The sequence below is a fragment of the Rhinolophus ferrumequinum genome, chromosome 11 (genome assembly GCF_004115265.2).
Source record: "Rhinolophus ferrumequinum isolate MPI-CBG mRhiFer1 chromosome 11, mRhiFer1_v1.p, whole genome shotgun sequence".
NCBI classification, from domain to species: domain Eukaryota; kingdom Metazoa; phylum Chordata; class Mammalia; order Chiroptera; family Rhinolophidae; genus Rhinolophus; species Rhinolophus ferrumequinum.
Window position 1 is genome coordinate 48,840,659 of NC_046294.1, and position 20,094 is coordinate 48,860,752.

The 20,094-nt window shown below is 50.6% G+C and overlaps 1 protein-coding gene across 4 annotated transcripts; it reads left to right on the top strand.

Annotated features, from left to right (window-relative positions):
• The first annotated feature begins 5,760 nt into the window (after positions 1-5,760).
• PLEKHB1 (pleckstrin homology domain containing B1) lies at positions 5,761-18,956 on the top strand. 4 transcript variants are annotated; one of them, XM_033121299.1, is made up of 8 exons: positions 5,761-5,911; positions 7,147-7,222; positions 8,336-8,488; positions 9,114-9,216; positions 10,299-10,338; positions 13,003-13,107; positions 16,889-16,988; positions 17,595-18,956. In XM_033121299.1, exons 2-8 carry the CDS (start codon positions 7,186-7,188, stop codon positions 17,729-17,731), a joined length of 675 nt encoding a protein of 224 aa, XP_032977190.1. In that variant the 5' UTR covers positions 5,761-5,911; positions 7,147-7,185; the 3' UTR covers positions 17,732-18,956. The 4 variants fall into 4 exon arrangements, with proteins under 4 accessions (XP_032977190.1, XP_032977192.1, XP_032977191.1 ...); XM_033121300.1 differs by lacking the exon at positions 5,761-5,911 and adding an exon at positions 6,843-6,998; XM_033121301.1 differs by lacking the exon at positions 13,003-13,107.
• Positions 18,957-20,094: the final 1,138 nt, after the last annotated feature.

The window sequence follows — 20,094 nt, forward strand, 5'->3', positions numbered from 1 at the left end:
TACACATACCGGGATGGTACATGTGTTCACAGTGCTCCTGGTTTTAGAGAGAATTTTTCAGTCAATGAAGAAGAATATTTTCTGTACTAAGAGCCAGGGAACAGACCCCTAGCAATTCAGCACTAGTATAATTCAGCACTAGTAGAACACACCTCAGCAATTCAGTTCTAGTATAATTAAAGCTCTTGTCAGTTTCACCCTGCAATGAAAGAAGGGCCTGAAGTCCTAACACCCTGGATATGTCTAACCCCATGATTTGGTTCATCTATGCTTAATAGCAAGCCAGCTAGGAAAAAGAAAAATCTCAGTATTCAGATGAAGATAAGCCAATTTCTTATAACATGAGAAAGAACATGTCTCTCAAAGCAAAAACCAAATCCAGAAAAATACAAGTGGAACAGGCAAACTTAAAACTCTACGAACAACAAAAGCCAGACTCAGGACACTCCTACAGAACTCCAGGCCATGTGTGAAGAGTCTAGATCAAGTCTCTGGACGACTGTTTGCTGAAGATGAAAGACCTGACAGCTTCCCTTGGAGAAGAGAACATGAGTAAAACTTGAAATCAGCAGGCGGAGACAGTATTTATTACCAAACAAGAAGAGCTAGGAGGAAACTGACTGATGTTAAAAAGTCGAGTGTGCGATGAAACATCCTAGATGGAGAAAAAAATCAATTCTACATCAACATTGCTAAAAAAGGAAACAGAAAAGCCAACATGACAGATCATCTTAAAAGTCTTTAGACTGAGAAAACTTCAACTGAAAAAGTACAGATCAAAATCTTCAAGGGAGAGGAAATGAAGTGACTGAACTTTGTCAAGAGAAAGAAATGGAGTCTCTGAAGAAATTATCTGTCCATCATTACTTGGAGCAAGAGAAGGAAAGTGCCGACACAAATGACAAGATGAGCATGTGATAAAGAGCTGAAGACCTTCAGAGGGCAAGTCAAAGACCTTGGAGAAAAGCTGGAAAGCATCACTTGTTCTTCTCAAAACCAAATTATTTCTCTTGAACTAAAAGGACATGGTCATTGAACAAGAGCGCAGGAGGCTGAAAGAAACCTCTTCATCTCAAGACAACAGATTGCAGACATAAGACAAAGCACATGGAACCAGTGATTAAACTTGAGCTTCTAGAAATGGGTCCTCATGCCTCTGATGAGCTAAATGGAGCACTTTTTCAGGGAGCATTTGCACCACCTACCTCCATAGCTGGGCATGAGGTGCTATTTCTTCTGAGATAGAAGGGTCTCAAAGACCCTTCCCTCAGACCCTCTCCTTGGCTGCCAGGCTTTCCTCTTTAATTCCCAAATCTGGTGTTTCCAATATATTCAAATGGAGAGTTCATGGCAAGAAGATGTCTTCTTCCTCCCTGTGTTAGTCAGGGCTTGCAAGAGAAACAGAACCGGTAAGGCATATATACATACATAAACAGATTTCTCTCAAGAAATTGGCTTATGCAAGTGTGGGGACTGGCAGGTTTGAAATCTGTAGGGTAGGCCGGCAGGCTGGAAACTCAGGCAGGGACTGAGACTACAGTCCACAGACTATATACAGTCTTCTTCCGCAGAGAAATCTGTTTTGCACTTAAGGCCCTTCAACTAATTGAATGATTATCAAGGATAATCTCCTTTACTTAAAGTCAACTGATTGTAGAGGTGAATCACATCTACAAAATACCTTCACAGCAACACCCAGATTAGCATTTGATTAACTAACTACGTACTATATATAGTCCATCCAGGTTGACACATAAAACTAACTCCTGCTCCAGGAAGCCTGGATGAACCCCTCCGAGATGGCTTTCCATCAGGAACGTGTTGTCCTCCCTGTTCTCCCTCATGGGCTGGGTTTTATTCTGGATACTCCAATCCAGGAAATGGAAGCATGTTACCTTCTGGGTTCATTGAGCCTCACGTAGTCCTTCTACTCAAACTCCTGAAACACTGCAAGGACCTTACACCATTTCATTTCATTTTTTCTTCAAATTGTTGTTGAATCATCTACATTTTTTTAGCTTAAAAAGCTTTTTATACCATAAAAATAAAAACAAATAATCTAATTAAAAATAAGCAAAAGATTAGAATAAACATTTCTCCAAAGAAGATATACAAATGGCTAATAAGCACATGAAAAGATGCTCAACATCATTGGTCATTAGGGAAATGCAAACTCAAAACCACAACGAGATAACAATTTTCACCGACGATAATAAAAAAGATGACTATAATAAAAAAGACAGACAGTTACAAGGATTGGCAAAGATATGGAAAAATTGGAACTCTCATAGGTTACTGGTGGGAATGTAAAATGGTGCGGCCACTTTGGAAAATAGTTTGGCAGTTCCTCAAAATGTTAAACATAGAGTTACCACATGACCCAGCACTATCACACCTAAAAGAAATGAAAGCATATGTCTACACAAAAGCTTGTACACAAATGTTCATAGCAGTATTCATAATACCTAAAAAGTGGAAACCACTCAAATGTCCATTAACTGGTGAATGAATAAATAAAATAGGGCATTCCATTCAATGGGATAGTATTCATCAATAAAAAGGAATAAAGTGCTTCTACATGTTGCATGATGAACCTTGAAAACATCATGTTAAATGAAAGAAGTCACACACAAAAGGCTACGTACTACATGATTTCACTTACATGAAATTTCCAGAGTAGGCAAATCCATACAGACGAAGGAGATTTGTGGTTGCCAGGGTCTGGAAGAAAAGAAGATTGACAGTGACTGCTAAAGGGTATAGAGTTTCTTTGGGGGCTGATAAAAATGTTCTGGAATTAGATAGTAGTAATGGTTGTACACTCTGTGAATATATGTATATTAGGACATTGAACTGTATACTTTAAAAGAGCAATTTTTGAGTATATAAATTATATCTCACTAAAGTTATTTTAAAACTATATGTAAGGGGGGAGAGGGTCCTAGAAAAGGGTAAACAGGGCCAAATATATGGTGATGGAAAGAGAACAGACTCTGGGTGGTAAACACACAATATGAGATATAGATGATGTGTTCCAGAATTGTACACCTGAAATCTGTGTAACTTTACTAACAATTGTCACCCCAATAAACTTTAATTAAAAAACAACAACAACGACAAAAAACAACAACAAACTATATATGAGCGGTTTTACTTTTGCTCAAATTGCATCTTGACATAAATTTCAGGATTTTTTTATAATACCAAAACCAGATAATATTAATTATTCTCAGTATACATAAGGTCTAGAAAATGTAAGTCGTGAATTCTCTTAACAATATATTATTTGTGAGCTGTTCATCCACTGGAGACATTTGAAACAGCAAAATACTTTTCTCTCTGTCAATGGTTCTGTGTACCACAGTTACAAGAGAACCGTGAAAGTTACTGTTGGCTTGTTGGTCTCAATATATTTTAGTTGATAAAACGATCTCTCAAAACCAGGACTGCTGGAGCTGGGATTCCTGTTATACTCTCTGTGCCTCTCACTTGTCAGTCCACACTCTTTCCACCCATCAACACAGCTCTGGAAATTAAAAACAATCTCAACAGTAATAATCAGGCTTCAAGAGTCTATGAATCCCAGGATTTATATGCAAAATGTGTGTGCATTTTTGCCTGGGCAGTCCACATCCTTTGTTAGCGTCTCAGAGTGGGTCACTGACCATTGATCAACATTTTATAGACATATGCCAGGTAGGGCTGCGTTTAGATAGGCTCCCTTCCTGTAGCAGCATCTGCGGTTTTAGTTTGCAGAGCATCCCTTTTTCTTGTCACAGCGCCCCCTCTTTGGGAGGGTGGTGGGGAAGTCTTCCCCTTGAATTCCACACTGCTGCTGGAGAATCTTCCCTTTTCTTCTGGTTACTAAATCCAGAGAAAGTAATCTGGAAGCTGTCTGCACGGGTCCCCCACCCCACCCCTCTAAGATAGAGCCAAACACCCCTTGACGGAGGGAAGCAGGGAGAGCTGGGGAGAGGGGCTGAATCCAGATTCCTCCACCCTCTCTTCCCTTCCTCCCTCCCTCCCTCTCTCCATCTTTTCCTTTTGTCCTTCTGTCCTGTTGTAGGGGCAGAAAATTTAGCCTGGAGAAGGTAGGGGTGGGACGTTCCAGGGACAGAAAGGCACAAGGGTGGAAAACAGCGTGGTTTGAGAGAGCTGGTTCCTGGAGCTGCACACAGGGATGAGCTTAGTGGCTAATAGGATCGGCCATGGAGAATCACCCTGCAAGGCACGCACTGCACGAAGGGCCAAAACGCCATGGTGCTTCGAGGTCAGGATTACAGAAACCCAGCAGTGAGAGAGGGAAGCTTAAAGGGCCAGGCTGCACAGCCACGACTGAGGTGAGGTGATAGTACCGTCCAGCGGGGCAGGAGAAAGAAGATTTAGCCCCACCCCAACCAAGGGAGGAGGACCGGCCCCGCCCCCTGTCCCTGGAATTTAGCGAACCCAGGCCAAGACCACCTCTGAGTCACGCGTGACTTGTTATCCCTGAACTGAAGGTCAGAGGCCAAGATCAGTAGGTAGGCTGGAGAAGGGCCGAAAAAAAAAGATGACTTTCTCTAGGACCTGTGTTACCCTCTCTCCTCGCCTCCCCCTTCGGGATTCCACTTGGTAGCACCTTCCTTATCCCCTTATCTCTAAGGCGCTCAGGAAAATGACCCCCTGCAGGAGCCTTCTGGGAAATGCTGCCTTGGCCGCCCAGGAACCATGAGCCCTGCAGCTCCGGTAAGGAAGAGGTCTCTGAGATAGGAGGAAGGGTCCAGGGCAGGGTGGGTGCCCTTTTCAAATAGAGGATGGGAACTGTTCTCTGAATGGCATCCTGGATTTGCGTGTAGGTGGGGGTTTGTAGGGCTGAGCGATTCAAGGAATTGACCGTGGATGGGCAGACTGAGGTGGTAGGTATAGAAACAGCCTTCTTTCTCCAGTTGGGCCCCATTCAATCCATTTTTGACTGTCCTAGAGGTACCTTTCTAACCCATACATTGGACCACCTAACTCCTCATCTTGAAACCCCGACCCCCAAGCTCCAGTCATTAAGTCATAACGTCCACGCTCTTGAGCTTATAACCCAGGGCCCTCATGTTATATCCTTACAACCCGTACAGCTTCACCACTTGCACACCCCATGCCCTCCTCCCCACTTCCCAAACACACTGAAATACTGGACACTCTTTTGAATTTCCTTGATAAGCGTGCATATGATTCTCCTACGTTTCCTATTCATCCTTCAAGACCTGTATCAACCTCCCCTGGGAAGCCTTCCTCAATCTCTTGGGCAAAGTCAGACTCTTCTTTCCCATTGTTAAATCACACCCTGTGCTCTAATTGTGGGTTTACGTTGTTTTTTCTGCCAGACTGGAAGCTGGGGAAGGAAAAAGGAAGGGCCTTGTCGGATGTTTCTTTGTACCCTCCACTAGCACCCAGTGCAGTGCAGGGCACAAACCGAATATTGAGAAAACATAGCAAAACTGTGAGCCTGGCTTCTCCTTGCAACTTTACTTTTTTCTAGAAAATGAGCTCAGGATTCTTAGGAAAAAGCATTTCATGATAAATGAGTGAACAAATGTCTTAACATAAAAATAAAATCGCAGGTGCGGCCTCTCAACTGGTTCTCCGGGTCAGGACAGGGCTACCACCCAGGAGCCGAGGCTTACTGCCCTGCTCCAGAGCTGCAGACTACAAATCCCAGATGGCCGTGTGACAGCACATCTCTCCACGCCCCGCCCCCTCCCAGGGGGTGAGGCGGGGCCGGAGGGCGGGGCACAGGGGCAGCGAGTCCCTGGACTCAGTCTGGGGAGTAAAATGCCCCAGGCGCTCTGGGGCGCACAAAGCGCAGGCGCAGCGGGTTGGGTGGCAGCAGCATCAAGTAGCGGCCGTTTTCGCAACAGCATCCTGCAACAGGTGTAGACAGGTGGGTGCATCAAGGGGAGGCTGGAGAGGGAGTTTGAACCTGGACCTCTTGTCTTACCTGTGTCAGGGCTTGGAGAGGGGAGGGAGCGGCAAGAGAAGCAGGGACAAGGCCGGGCCTTCCAGCCCAGGTGTGCCAGCCCTTGCTACGCAGCAAGTGGGGGAGGGGCAGAGAGGCACCTGCTTGAAAGTAAGTCTCCGTCAGGAACAGAGGGCACCTGGATTCCAACCCAAGCTCCATCACATACATGGACAAGTAATTTGCTATCGCTTAGTTTGTCCATCTATCAGTAAAATAGGGGTAACAGAGTTACCCCTTATCTAACAGAGTTACCCCTGATCATCTAACAGAGTTACAGTGGGGATAAAGCAATGTAGTATAATATGTACAGTGCTTCCCAAACTTTGCTGCACATCGAATCACCTGGGGATCTTTGAAGACTATCGGTGCTTGCCTGCTGCCCCCAGACATTCTGGTTTAATTGTTAATGGGGTATGACCTGGGTACGGGGAGCTCCTACTGTTGTAATGGTTAGAAGCCAGGACTGCTGGGAGTGAATCCTGGCTCCACTGCTTACTCATCAAGCAGATCTGTGCAAGTGACTCTCCAGGCCCCAGTTTCCTGGGAGTAACAAGGATTGTTGTGAGGCTTCAGTGAGATCATAGATGAGAGCACTGAAAAATGTACCTGGCATAGTACTCAATGACAGCTGCTGCTGCCGCCCCATTATTTTATATACTTTGTAAATGACTCAGGTGGGGTTCAAATGTGAGGGAGGCTTTCCTTATGAAGGTCCCTCATTTATTGCCATGATTCTAATATCCTATGCTGACAGCATTTCCAAATTCCAGGGTTTCTAACATTTTCTGAGTTCCTCCCTCCCTGCAGCCTCTACCTGCCTCACAGACATACTTCTACAGATCTAGAAACAGAGGCCAGGAAGAAGGGACTTGGCCAAGGTTATGGCACTGAGATTGGAATCCAGGCTCCTGACCCTCACCCCCGTCCCAGCACAGCGGTGCCTGCCCTGCTGATACCACAGGACAGCGCTGCCATTATCTGCCTGGAGCGGAGAACGGGGAGGAGACAGGCAGGCGTGCCTTGTTTGTTTACTAATACTCCGTTAAACATTTCCTCAGTGGCTCCCGCAGGGAGGATGGGGCTGGGGGCTTCTCTCTGGGGAGCTGCACTGGAGCTACTGATGACGAGGCCTGTGTGTCCTGTGTCTCCTCTGACAGGTCCCGCCGGACTCTATCCTGGAAAGTCCTTTTGAAGAAATGGCCCTGGTGAGGGGCGGCTGGCTGTGGAGACAGAGTGAGTAACCCTGGGCCAAGCCCTTGTCTGTCCTGTTCCTTGTCCAGGGGCAGGAGTGAGGGAAGTGGCTTGTTGGGCCTGCCACAGGGAAACCTTCTCCCAAGAAACCAGGGCCTTTTTTATCCTGCCTTCCTTTGTCCATGCTTTTTCCTGTGTCTGGAATGTCCTTCCCATTCCTGACTGCTTGGTAACCTACCTATTCTTCAAGACGCAGCTCAGATGTCCCCTTCTGGGTGGAGCCTTCTCTGATTTTTCTTCTAACCCCTGCCCCAACTCCTGCTGCAGCACCGAACAGGACCAGAGGCTCACTTCTCTGTTCCCCGAAACCTCATCCATATCCTTGGTGTAGCATCGCTCTCCCTATAATGTAACCGTCTTTACCAGTGGGTCTCACTGCCCCCACCCCATGCAGGCCCCAGACTGCGCTCTTCAAGGGCTCAAGGGGTTTGATCCTTTGTGTCCACCCCAGCCCAGGGCTGGCCACACAACAAGGCTCAGGACAAATAAAAAAATGCCTCTGCTTTAGAATCCATAAGGATTCTTGGAATCTAAGAAGCTGTTTTACATCTTTGCCCTGAAGCCAGGGCTCAGCTTCCAGACCCACCTCTGACCACAGTCATGATCTGAACAGGAGCTCTCTCGGGCTAGAAGCCCACCCCCATCTCATGACTTATTCTCAGTTTATTCAGTGCAGCAAACACTGAGGCCAGGTCCAGCTGTGGACCCCCTGTCTGGTGGAAGAGGCAGACTCTACACAAATGACCACCACAAAAGGCAAATGTAAGAGCTGAGATACATAAGAGGCTCAGGGTAGGCAGAGGTCTTTGCCCTTGAAGAGACCTGGGACTTGGCCTTGGAAGGCCCCCAAGGAAGGAATCAGGTCATTTATTTGCCATTCGACGCGTTTATGGAGCCCCTACTGTGTGTTAGGCCCAATGGGAGGCAACGGGTGAGCAAGACAGAAAGAGGACTTCCTGTCATTTCAGGGGATAGACAAAGAAGAGTGGTTCCTACATGAGGCTTGGGGATCGGGGACTCTGGGACCCCACGCTGGGCTCCTGTCCACCAGCAGCTCTGTGATCGGCCTTCCTGGGGGGTCTGGAATATCCACAGGCTCTATCCTCCGCCGCTGGAAGCGGAACTGGTTTGCCCTGTGGCTGGATGGGACCCTGGGCTATTACCATGACGAGACTGCGCAGGACGAGGAGGACCGCGTGCTGATCCGCTCCAATGTTCGCAACATAAAGATCGGTCAAGAGTGCCAGGGTGAGAAGAAGCCGTTTCCTCTCTAGCACTGCGACTCTGGGTATAGCCCTCCTACTGTGTCTGTCTGGGCACAGTCATACCGGAAGGCTCTTTGCAACTTTCAGAGGGTTTCCACAGATAAGGCGTCTGGGTCTCTATCAACTCCAATTCATGTGGGTGTGAATTAAGAAATCAGTTCCTTATTGAGTTCCTACCCTGTGCTGGAAGGTTCCTACCCTGTGCTGGGCCCAGGTTCTATGCTGGGGTCACAGAGGTGAGGCAGACACAGTTCCTGCCTTCTAGGTGCTAGGAACTGGGTAAAGATGAAAGGAACTAAGGAGGCTCAGAGAAGTTAAGTGACTGGCCCAGAGTCACACAGCAAACCTCAATCAAGGCTCAGGTCCCAATTATAGCAGGGTTTCTGAGAGCTAGATGCACTTAACTAGGGAAAGCAGGCAATGTGGAAGGGTTGAAAGGCTCTAAAGAGTAGAGCAGAATCCCAAAGATGTGTGCAGGATCAGAGGCGGTTGGAAGTGTCCAATAAAGTGTACCCAGGGAAGTCAGTTCCTATTCTTGTTCCTGGTTTTCCGGGGGTACCTGGGGCTTGTGCCCTATAGAAACCCCTTATCTGTGTGTCTGCCTTCAGATGTGCAGCCCCCAGAGGGCCGGAGCCGAGATGGCCTGCTGACCGTGTACCTACGGGAAGGCTCCCGACTGCATCTGTGCGCGGAGACCAAGGACGATGCCATGTGAGTCACTCCCAGGAGAGGACGGGTTGGGATCTTGGGGAATGTGACTGGACATTCTCAGGTACCCCCTGAGGTTAGAAAGAGGGGGCAGAGACCAGCCAGCTTGGTGGAGGCTGGCCAGAGTGGATCTGATGGGCTCGTGGTGATTGGGATGGTACCCAGGAAACTCCTCACCTGGTCTGTGATGCACTCAGGACTGCTGGGGCAGGGGTGTGCACCCCTGCTTCGGGGGTGTGGCCCCTGACCATCCAGTCGCGTATTTAGCAGCCTCTGAGGTGAGCCCTCGCTTGGGGCTGATACAAAGGAACAAAGCCCCGTGGCATCCTCAGTGGACCCTCCTTCTCACTCGCTTCTGAGAAGATGCCCTGGTGGGCAACCGATCGGAAGGGCAGACCCTGATGTACCTAACAGAGGCAGCCTGCCGTGCAGCAGGGGCAAGCCACCGCCAGACGCAGACCCACCCTGCCATCTGGGTGTCTTCCTCAGGCGCCGGCTGCTCACTCACATTCTTTCCCTGCCTACCCTCTGGCGGGAGATCAGTTGGCCTTTGGGTTGTAGGAGAGTGAAAGAGATGGGGTGTGTAGGAGTGGGGGAAGCTGAACTCTGGGTAGACAAAACACAGAGCCGCCTTGTGCACCCCAGTTAGGTGCCATGGCAACCAACAAAGGCCCAATTGTCCGCTGTCCACTGGGCCCTTCCAGGGTTCTGGGGTCAGAGCTTTGGGGAGCTGTTTGTAGGTTTGGGATGTGGAGGGGGGCTGCCGCTAAAGAACCAGCCCACACAGATCAGAATCTGAAGGCCCCTGAGAGACCCCCCAGCCCAGCTGTCTATTGTCTAAATGGGGAAACTGGACCTTCTAGAGGCTAAGAACTATGCACCAAGACTGAATTAGGTTCTAGCTCAACTGAGGGCTCCGTCCGTGTGACTGGGTGGGGAGGGGGTCACTTTTGTGTATTTGAGATCTCCCCCTTCACAAGAGACTGGGGCTAGGGGCTGGGTGGGGGGAGGGATGTCTAAAATGTAGAGCCCATTCCCCTTCTCCCAGACTCCCTCCTCATGGTCTGGTGGGATTTGCTTTGCAGAGCTTGGAAGACGGCACTACTGGAGGCGAACAACACCCCGGTGAGCCTCCATTCCCTCCCTCTCTCCTCCCCACCCCTATCTGCCATGGAATCATGGGTGACTCAGACTCGGTCTCCGCCTGCTCAGAGTTCTCGATTCCCATGTATATGTGAGTGAATAGACTTGTGCAGACTTGGAGGCCCTGAGTCCTAAGCGGAACAGGACAGAAGACAGCCTACTGGTGCTCGGAGGTGGGAGAGAAAGGCCTCCAAGAAGGCTTGTTTAAGGGAGTGGCATGTGAGCTAGGGAAAGGCAGTGTTCTTTTATCGAGCAACTATTATGTGCCAGGTGCAATTCCAGCTACACCTCATGACAGTCCTGTGAGGTTGGGATTATTGCTTCCTCCCTGCAGATGATATGACTGAGCTTCCTTCATGCACACAACAAATATTTACTGAATTCCTACTATGTGCCAGGCACTGTGCCAAGGGCACAGAGATGAACTAAAGAGATGTGGGCCCTGCCCTCCTGGACTCAGCCTATTGAGGAGCCAGACATGAAGCAACTAATTACACAGTGAATGATTCCATTGCAATGGTGGTAACTGCTCTGACAGAGACACGCAGTGTGCATTCCATGTGGGACCACCGTGGTGGCCTGGTCCAGGTAGGAGTTCAGACAGGCTTAAAATGAGACCTGAAGGATAAGTAGAAATAGGCTGGGTAAAAGGTGTGGAGTGGGGTCACGGGAGCAGCTTTCCAGGCAGAAGGAACTGCATGTGCAAAGGCCCTGAGAAGGGTTGAGATTCCCGCAAGTTGAAGAACAAAAGGAAGGTGGGGGTGGCTGGAGCTCAGGAAGAGGGAAGGCATGAGGAAGGGGGTTGGCAGGGCCAGGCGTTGTGGACTGTGTTAAGGATGTCTGTTCTGCTAAGAGCACCAGTCCTTGAGAGCTGCTAAGCAGAAGGGTGGCATAAACAGATCAGACAGGTCTGTATTTTTAAAAAGATAGTCTGGCTGGTAGGTAGGGAATGGATTGTAGAGGGTAAAAGTGGATGCCCAGAGACCAGTTAGAAGGCTGGGAAGTATCCAGGTGACTGACTGGAGATCTGGACTAAGGCCTTGCTGGCAGAGACAAGCTGATGAGGAACAGACATATTTACGAGGTAGAGTCAATAGAGACTGATTGGTGGAGGAGCTGCCCAAAGCCCCCAGCGCATGGTGGCCCAGCTTGGCCTTGACCCTTATCTGCCCGACTCCAGGTCCCATGCTTACTCCGTCTATCTGTGGCACAGTGGAGCCTTTCTCAGCTAGAGTGTGCTGGGAAGTCGCAGGGAAGACTGGGAGGCGTTTAGAAACTCCCTCAGGCATCTACTTGCTGAGAGCTGCGCGTGGTGCCGAGCATCTGGCATCGGTTATATCATTTAATCTTCAAACAAGCCTGGCAGGGCGTTGATGTTCTTAGTCCCATTTTACAGATAGGGAAGCTGAGGTGCAGAGGGGAAGTGACTTGTCCAGTCTCATAGTCTTACGCCAATGGAAGAGCCTGTATTGGAACCTAGGTCAGCATGAGGTTTTGAGGGGAGGGCATTATCTGCAGCAGGAACTGCATGAGCAGAGACAGGGAAGTGACCCGTGCATGTGTGTATGTGCACACGTGTACATCTAAGGGCCAGGAGGCCAGCCTGGCTGGAGGGTAACGCATGGAGGGAAAGAAATGGGAGAGATGACCTCTGAGGCACCACGTCACAAAGGACCTTGAAGTCCAGTTGAAGGGACTGCACTTTCTCCTGAGGGTTGTGGGGAGCAGTAACTGGCATTAAGCAGGGAGGGCCGCTGTCGGACTTTGGGGAGCAGACTCAGGCTTCTGGGTAGAGGCTGGATTAGAGGAGCTGGGAGTGAGGAGGTGGGGGCAGCGGTCAGCAGGATGAAGGGACATCTGGTTGGGCTCAGCTGGCTCTGAGCTCTAAATCCCCCTTATGCAGGGCAAATCAGCCCACCCAAGAGAGGAAGAAGGAAGGTGAGGACTGACCGTTCTGTGCTCTGTGACTCTATGAAGCTGCCTTATCCCTTCTCTGCCTGTCCGCTCTCCTGCTGCTGTGCTTACCATGTCTCTCTGCTCTGACCCTCTACGCTACCTGCTCTGCACACACACACACGCCTGTGCACCCAGGGCTTGCTTAAGCAGGGTGTCTTTGTACCTCTGTGTTCTTGTACAGTGTCTGCCTGTCTCTGAGTGTCCATGCCTATGTGTGTGGGCTTCTCTCGATCCTGTGCCTATGTAGGCACTTTGTCCCTCCCCAGCCTTCAGGTTTCTATCCTATTCTGTGGGAAGGCTCCAGGAGGAGCCCCTGAGCCCAGCTGTTCCAGGGAATACAGGGCAGGGGTTCAGCCAGGGTCAAGGCTGGGGGGCCAGTGAAGGGGGCAAGTGGATGGGAGGGCAGATCTGTCCTCCCTGGAGCCTGGGAGCCTCAGCAGCCTGAAGCAGGGAGAGGTGAGCTAATTCTGGAGACACTACTGATACTTCTTTTTTTGTGTAACTTTGGCAAAGCCACCCCGTCCGCAGTCTCCCCCCATTGCCTTGGGCTAAGGAGGAAGAGGGCATCCCCATCCCCTGCCCAGCTGGCAGAGGCTCTGGTAGGGCCTGGTAAGCGTGCTGAGTCTCTCCAGATGTAGGGGGCCTCTGACACCTTCCTCCCTTCCCCTTGGGTTTCTGTGGCTTGAGCAGGCCCCAGATGGAGCCACCGTCCCTCCCAGGAGTCGCCGGGTTTGCCCCAAGGTCAGGTGTGTGACCCGCTCGTGGACCCCCTGTAAGGTTGAGAGGCGGATCTGGGTAAGTGCTGGCTCAGCCCTCCCTGCCTTCATTCTGGCCACCAGGATGTGCCTCCAAAACTGGGCTTGGTCACATCGCTCCCCTGCTCACAAACATTCCATGGCTCCCCGTCACCCATGGGACACCAATCACAGCCCCGCTTTCAAGGCCTCCGGGCCCTGGCCTGGGCCAGTCTCACCTACCACAGGCTCCTCAGCCCCTGGGCTTCAGCTGCTCCACTGTACCTCTGTCCTAGCTGCTCCAGACCTTTCCCTCTTCCCAGCCTTGGCATATTCTGTTCTCTCTGCTGTGAAGACGCTAAGTTTCTGTATTCACCTGACGAACTAATGCTTGTCCTGTAAGACCCACCTCAAAGGTTGCCATCTCCTCAGGGAGGACCGCCCGACCTCCAGGCATCGTCACGCCCTCCCACCGCCCACGGCACCAATGCTTAGCACTGTCTTCCTTTTGCCTGGTTTCAAATCTGTTTATTTCTGTCTCGATTCTCCCATGAGACCTGGAACTTCCTCCAAGGCAAGGACCGGGCCTGATCAGCTCTGTCCCTGTGGAGCCTGGCACAGTGCTGGGTAGACAGCAGGAGGTCAGTGAGGGATGGGAACTGTCTGTTTTGACCCTCATTATTCCTGGTGCCTGAGGGTCGGACACAAGTAAGCCTCAAATGAGTGAATGAAGAAAGAGAGGGAGGGAGGAGTGAAAAACCTCTGTTATGGCATCACTACTGCATATTATAGTTTAGTCCATGTCTGTCTCCCTGTCCACCTCCCTGCCCAGTGTTTCTGGAAAGCAGGATTTGGGGTGAATCCTCTTCTGTCCCCAGTACTCAGCCGGGCATGGGATGAGCACAGTGGGGGGCTTGCCTTAGAGTACCCGTGGGTGGTCTTAGAGTCAACCGTGAGCTCCTTTTCTAGCACAGTGGTGCTCAGTGTGGCTGTGCATTAGAAGGCTTTAAGGATTTAAAAAATATATACAAATATTCAGATCCTACCTCTCGACACTCTAATTTCGTAGGTCTGGGGTGTGACCTTGGAAATCTGTGGTTTAAAAAATTTTTCCTGGTGCTTCTGATGTGCAAGAACCACTGAGCCCAGCAGTGCTAGGACCACGCAGTTGCTTAGACGTGGCTCTGCTGGATTATCACTGTGCCTTGGGAGTGGGCAGTGTAGGAATGACTGTCCCTATTTACAGATGAGAAAACTGAAGCTCTCAGAGGTCATCACTTGACCAGGGTCACTTAATTCATCAGTGGCAGGGCTGGAACCCCCAGCCCAGCATTGTGAGGAACACCCCCAAGCCCAAACTAGGATATAAGTTTGTTTAAAGTGAGGATTCCTAAAAATAGAAATTTAAAAGCGATAAACCTTTTAAATCTTATAATAAATACACAACAGCTTTTCTGAAGGAAGGGATTTATGTGCATGTGATTTCATGACTGGATGACCCTGCCCTCACTCACAAAAGGGGCTGGGCCTGTGGAGAGGATCAGGGATCAAGGCCTTAGGTTCTGTCCATGAGGCCTCTGGGGATCCTTTGCCCCGTTGCCAGGTGACCCACATAACTTTACCTCTGGGCCTCTCAGGCTTGGCGGGTAGAAACAAGTGCCCCACAGGGCTATGGGGTGGTGTTTTCCATTCTTTCCAGGGCCTGACAGGGCCAGTGGCTCACGGTGCAGCTGCAGAGCAGGTGTAGGCTCTGGACCACCACTTCCCTACCAGTAAGGTTGGGGATCTGGTGCTTAGATCTCTCTAGCCCCTTCTAAGTTAGGAGCTCAGATCCTGGCCACCCCCGCCAGAAAGCCCTATTGGATCACCCTTGGGGGAGCAGCACCATGAGGGAAGTCACTTGAGACTGCGCATTGTTTGTCTGAGCCTCCTGCGTTGCTCTACTGGTCATTGTCCCCAACTTGAAACTGGATTTAGAGTTGGATGATCTTAGTTCCAGTCTGGCCCTGTATTTGATGCACTTAAGATAAATTCAATAATTAGGCACCTACTGTGTTCCAGTCAGACCTGATTAGACCTACTCCCTGCCCTGGGTGGTGGTGACAGGTGTGTCTCCAAGAAGGACGAGAGAGGTGCACACTCACAGGGGTACAAACAATGGTACTACAGTGACTGGTGCTGTGCTGTGATGAAGGGAGGCTAAGGGCGATGGGTGCCCGGAGGGGACCAACAGAACCTGAGGTTCAGGGAGAGTGATACTTGAGCTGAATCTGAAAGACAAGTTAGGTGGTCGAATAAGAAAAGGTGAGAAAGGCAGCCCCATTGAAGGGAAATGGCACAGAGATTTGAAATCACAAGGTGTGCTTGGAGAATTCCCCTTGATAGCCATACTTCTTGAAAGAGATGTCATGTCGTGTTCGTTCCATCCCTGACTTCTCAACCATTCTTTAACTGCTCATAGTCTGGCTTCTTCCCCCAATCACCTCCGAAAAGTGCTTTTTCAAGGTCACCTACAGCTTCCAAGTTGCCAAAACCAATGGCTTGTTCTCTTGGCATTGGCCAAGAGGATGGACAGAAGAGCACATTTAGAAGGTAAACCATGAGACTTGATTGCTGATGGGACGTGGAAGATGAGTGTGAAGACAAGCATGGCGACCTGATGACCTCGTTTGAGTGCATGGTGGTGGCATTCAGTGAAAAGCACTTACAGAAGAGCAGGGTTTGGGGGATGGAAGGAGGATGACATCACTTTGAGATGGGTGGAGTTTAAGACACCTGGACTTCTAAGGGGAGTTGGACCATTTAGGTGTGAAGCCCAGTTAAGGAGAGATAGAGGATGGAAGGAGGCTAAGAAGCAGGAGCCACGAGAGAAGGGGATCCTGTGGATAAAATGAAGGGCTCGGATTAGGAGCTGCCATTTCGTTTAGCATATATTTATTGGTTCTTGTTATTCACTAGGCCCTCCTTGTGACACAGATGAATCAGAGTCCTTGCCTATAGGTAGCCCACATTTGGGGTGCAGGCAGGAAAGGCCAAGAGAAAGGATAGGAAGGAATAAGAGGCAGGCACAAGCATAGTCCAAAGAGAACTCAGGAAGAAAGATTCTTTCTGAGCCCAGAAGGGCTTCCTGGAGTGCACGACTTTTGAGTTAGGCTTTGAAGGGTTGGTAAAAATCTACTGGGTGAGGGAAGGGGACAGGGAGTGTATTCTTCCCTCCCAGAGAGAACACTGGCGATTATTCTCTGAGCCTCCATTCCCCAGCTCTGTGGCAATGTGGAGATAATGTGTGTTGTCAGGAGTAGAGGCAGTGACAATGTGAACACCTCCCTCAGGACCTGGTACATGGTGGCTGCTCGATAATATTACTTTAGTTACTTCCCTCCCCTGCCCTTCCTATCCTGTCCTTCCTCCCCAATCCCGTTTTATTTCCTGGGCCTGGGGCTTGGCCAGGTCTCCCTCCCCGTGACTAGGAGAGTAGAGAAATCCATTGGGTTTTTCCAAGTGGAACCACTGGAGAGCTGCTAGCACATATTGGACTGTCTATGAAGGGAAGGTGGGAGCCATGGAGAATTTTTGATCAGGGGAGTGCTAGGTAGGGAGGCCAGGGCAGGAAAATGGCATCACGGGGAACTGGATAACAGAGGCTGAGCTTCAGAGGACAAGGACCATGGACCTTGTCGGGAGGCAGGGCCTTTCTCTAGGAGCTTGCGGGTCCCTAGGGACCAACTTCTAAAGTTGGGGAGGCGTCTGCGGGCCCAGAGGGACTTGAGCTGGGTGTGGTGGGTAGGGGATCAAACCCGGCCAGGGAGTTCCTGGGCCGCTAACCCTGCAGGGCTCCCCAGGTGCGTGTCTACAGCCCGTACCAGGACTACTATGAGGTGGTGTCCCCCAACGCGCATGAGGCCACATATGTCCGCAGCTACTATGGACCACCCTACGCAGGTAAATCTCAGGCCCGCTCCGCTCTCTGTCTCGATCCAGCGCCAGGCCACGCCCATGGTCCATCCAGGCCACGCCCATGGTCCATCCGTGGGGACCAGGCCCCACCCTTTTAATGACCACGGATCTTCCCAGGCAGGACCCTCTGCAAGGCCCTACCCATCCCGAGACTCAGAATAGCTCTGGACCAGAGCCCCTCCCCATTCCAAAACTGACCTCACCTCCTCAGACCCACCCATTTTCTTCTGCCTCCATCAATACCCGTTCCTGGGCTGGTAGCGACCCCTGGTGGCTAAGGCAGGAACGGGCGCCTCCTACCGCTTCAGGTGTGGTCTGGAGGTTCTTAGAGATCCCGGGGATTCCTCGCCTTTCCACCCTAGCCCACTACTATCCCACAACATCCGTAGCGGGTCCAAGGCCTGGAAGCCGTGGGGACGGCGCTCACGTCCTTCCTGCGTTAAGGCCTTAGTTTCTCCGACTGGGGAACAGGAGAGTGAGTGGGCTCAGCGCCTTACCTTGGGTTGGGCTGGAGTCAAGCGGGAGGAGGGGAATGAAGATCGCTCTGTTCCCTCCTCTGATGTCCGTGGCTCTCACCGGCTCTCTCCGCAGGCCCTGGCGTGACGCACGTGGTAGTGCGGGAGGATCCCTGCTACAGCGCTGGCGCCCCGCTGGCCATGGGCATGCTCGCAGGGGCCGCCACGGGCGCAGCGTTGGGCTCGCTCATGTGGTCGCCCTGCTGGTTCTGAGTCCTGAGACTCGGCGAGTGGACCCTGCGCATAGAACGACAGACCTTTTTTCCTCCTTGACCCCACCCTCCAATATCCAAAACCTGCCCTTCCTCTCCATTAGCCCCTTCTGAACTTGGACGATCCCTCCTACTCCCCACACCCTCACCCCAAAACTGGAAGAAGCTATCATCCCAGGCACACACTTAACTCAAAATCCTTGTATCTACCGCCAGATGCCCCAGAAATCCGTAACAGACACATATGGATATGTTTCCCCAATACACAGCAGGATACAGAAAACACAACTCATGTGGCTTCAAGTTCCCCAGACTCTCGAGACACATGATTCAAGTTCTTCCCTCAGGTGGCTCCAGGCTTGGTGGGGGAAAACGGGTAAACACTTGACAAGGCGGAGTTATCAGTCCTTGGACAGTGTGAGGGCAGAGAGTGAGGAAGGAAGGCTAGGAGCAAAGTTGTTGGGAAGAGTGAAGAGCCATGACCATCACGGCATGTCCAAAGAATTCAAAAGGAGTTCATTTGGGCTGGGGTGGGGACAGGGGCTCAGATCACAATGCCCCTCCAGGCTAGGAAGCTTGCTGGGTAAGGAGGTGATGTGAGGTTTTTTTGGAGGGAAGTCTCACGATTGCACCTATAATGGATATATTGCCTGTTTTTGTTAATACTGATACATACCCAAACCCAAAACACTCCCCGAGTTTAGCCCCATCCTTCCCACTACTAGCTTACTGGGTGCCGTTCCTTTGGTGGTCAGAAAGCACCTATTTCCCATGTCAGGGTGCGTGGGGCAGCAAGTAAGCTGAACCTGGGATCCCCTTGCTTGGAGGGGGGCAGGTGAGACCTATTTGGGACCCCCATCCCTAGGAAGGTGCCTCCATTGGGAAATGCACTTCTGCTCCCCAGAAGCTTGGACCTCTGTCCATAGTGTGACTGTCACCATCTCAGGCTGTGTCTCCTTCACTCGGGGGTAGATGGCAGTGTTCACTTCTGGGTCCTCATCCACCTTTGTCTCAGCCCAGGAGGCCCCACCCACATGTGCGTCCCTGCGGGTGGCCCAGCAGTCTCCCCATTTGGTCCCCTTCGTCTCCTCCCCCATCCTGTCCTAATCACCATAGAAATGCTAACGTTCTTACCCAAGTAGCCAGCGTAGCCTGCTAATGTTCCCCTGTAGAAAGGGGCTCTAGTGGCCCTGCTGCAGAAACTAATAAAGGTGTGGTTGGTTCTAGCCCTGGCTCTGGCTGTTTGTTCTCTCTGGGACAACTCCATGACTCGGCTCCTACTAGTGCCTTCTCTAGTACAGTGAGAAGAGTGTTCTGACGTCAGGTAGAACTGGTGACGTATGTTAGTGGGGCAATTTGGGGCAAATCACTTAACCTTTCTGCATCTTGCATTCCCTACCCATGGGATAGCAGGTTGAAGTTGCCCATTCCTGAGGGCTTGAGAGAGAGGCTGGACCAGGGTCCCTGTCATCTGAGCTGATGGGTGACCCATGCCCAACCTGCTTTCTGAGTTCTGTGGTGCTGGGATCTTTCCCAGTAGGTTTCCATCCTCCTAGAGTTGAGTCAGTGAGTTGGTCTCATAGAGACCAGGTGGCTAGGGAGGGAAACATAACCAGCTTGCATCAGGCTTTTTGAGGCTGCAAGTGACAGAACCCCCTGCTCAAACTGATTCAAGTCAAAGAAGGGAAAACATTGGGCCACGTTAACTGTAAGTCCAGAAACTACTTGGTCCAGGGACTCAAAATGTGTCACTTAGACTTTGTTTCCATGTTTATAGTTACTGGGCTAGTTCATTCAGAGGCTGCAGTGATATTCAGCAGCTCCAGACCAATGCCCTCTTGGGTTCAAGTCAGGCCAAGAGAGTTTCTCTAACAGTTTGACTAAAAGTCCTGGGACTGGTATTAGTACATTAGCCTGCATTAGCCATCCCTGAATCCACAGTGATCTGGAAAAGATGGTCTACAACAGGGCTTGGAGCAGGGATGGGACGGTGTCCCAAAGGAAATTTAGGGCACTGTTCCAAAAGTAAGATGGATAGATATGAACTGGGGGCAAAAATATCAGATGTCCACCTCCGCCATATTCTCAGACACCAACTTAGAGGGAGACATATACACACAGCAATGATTCAATGAGGTAAGAGAGGAACATGGCGCAAGGGGAGCTCTGAGGAGCAGGGTCCAACTCAGCCAGGGAACTGGGGAAGCTGTGGGAGAGGAAGTGGAAATGTAGGGTGAACCTTTCGGGATGGGTAGGAGTTTGCCAAGCAGAGAAGGGACAGCTTTCTACACAGAAAGAACAGATGGAAGAAATGGCATGAGCAAAGGCCTTAGAACACTTTGGTTCTGAGAGTACTGTGAAGTT

Excerpts from the sequence above, each read along its gene's own strand:
- PLEKHB1 (XM_033121299.1), top strand. The coding sequence starts at position 7,186 with ATGGCCCTGGTGAGGGGCGGCTGGCTGTGGAGACAGA. Across the intron at positions 8,489-9,113 it reads GATCGGTCAAGAGTGCCAGG|ATGTGCAGCCCCCAGAGGGC; the intron begins GTGAGAAGAAGC and ends GTCTGCCTTCAG. Across the intron at positions 16,989-17,594 it reads CTATGGACCACCCTACGCAG|GCCCTGGCGTGACGCACGTG; the intron begins GTAAATCTCAGG and ends CTCTCTCCGCAG.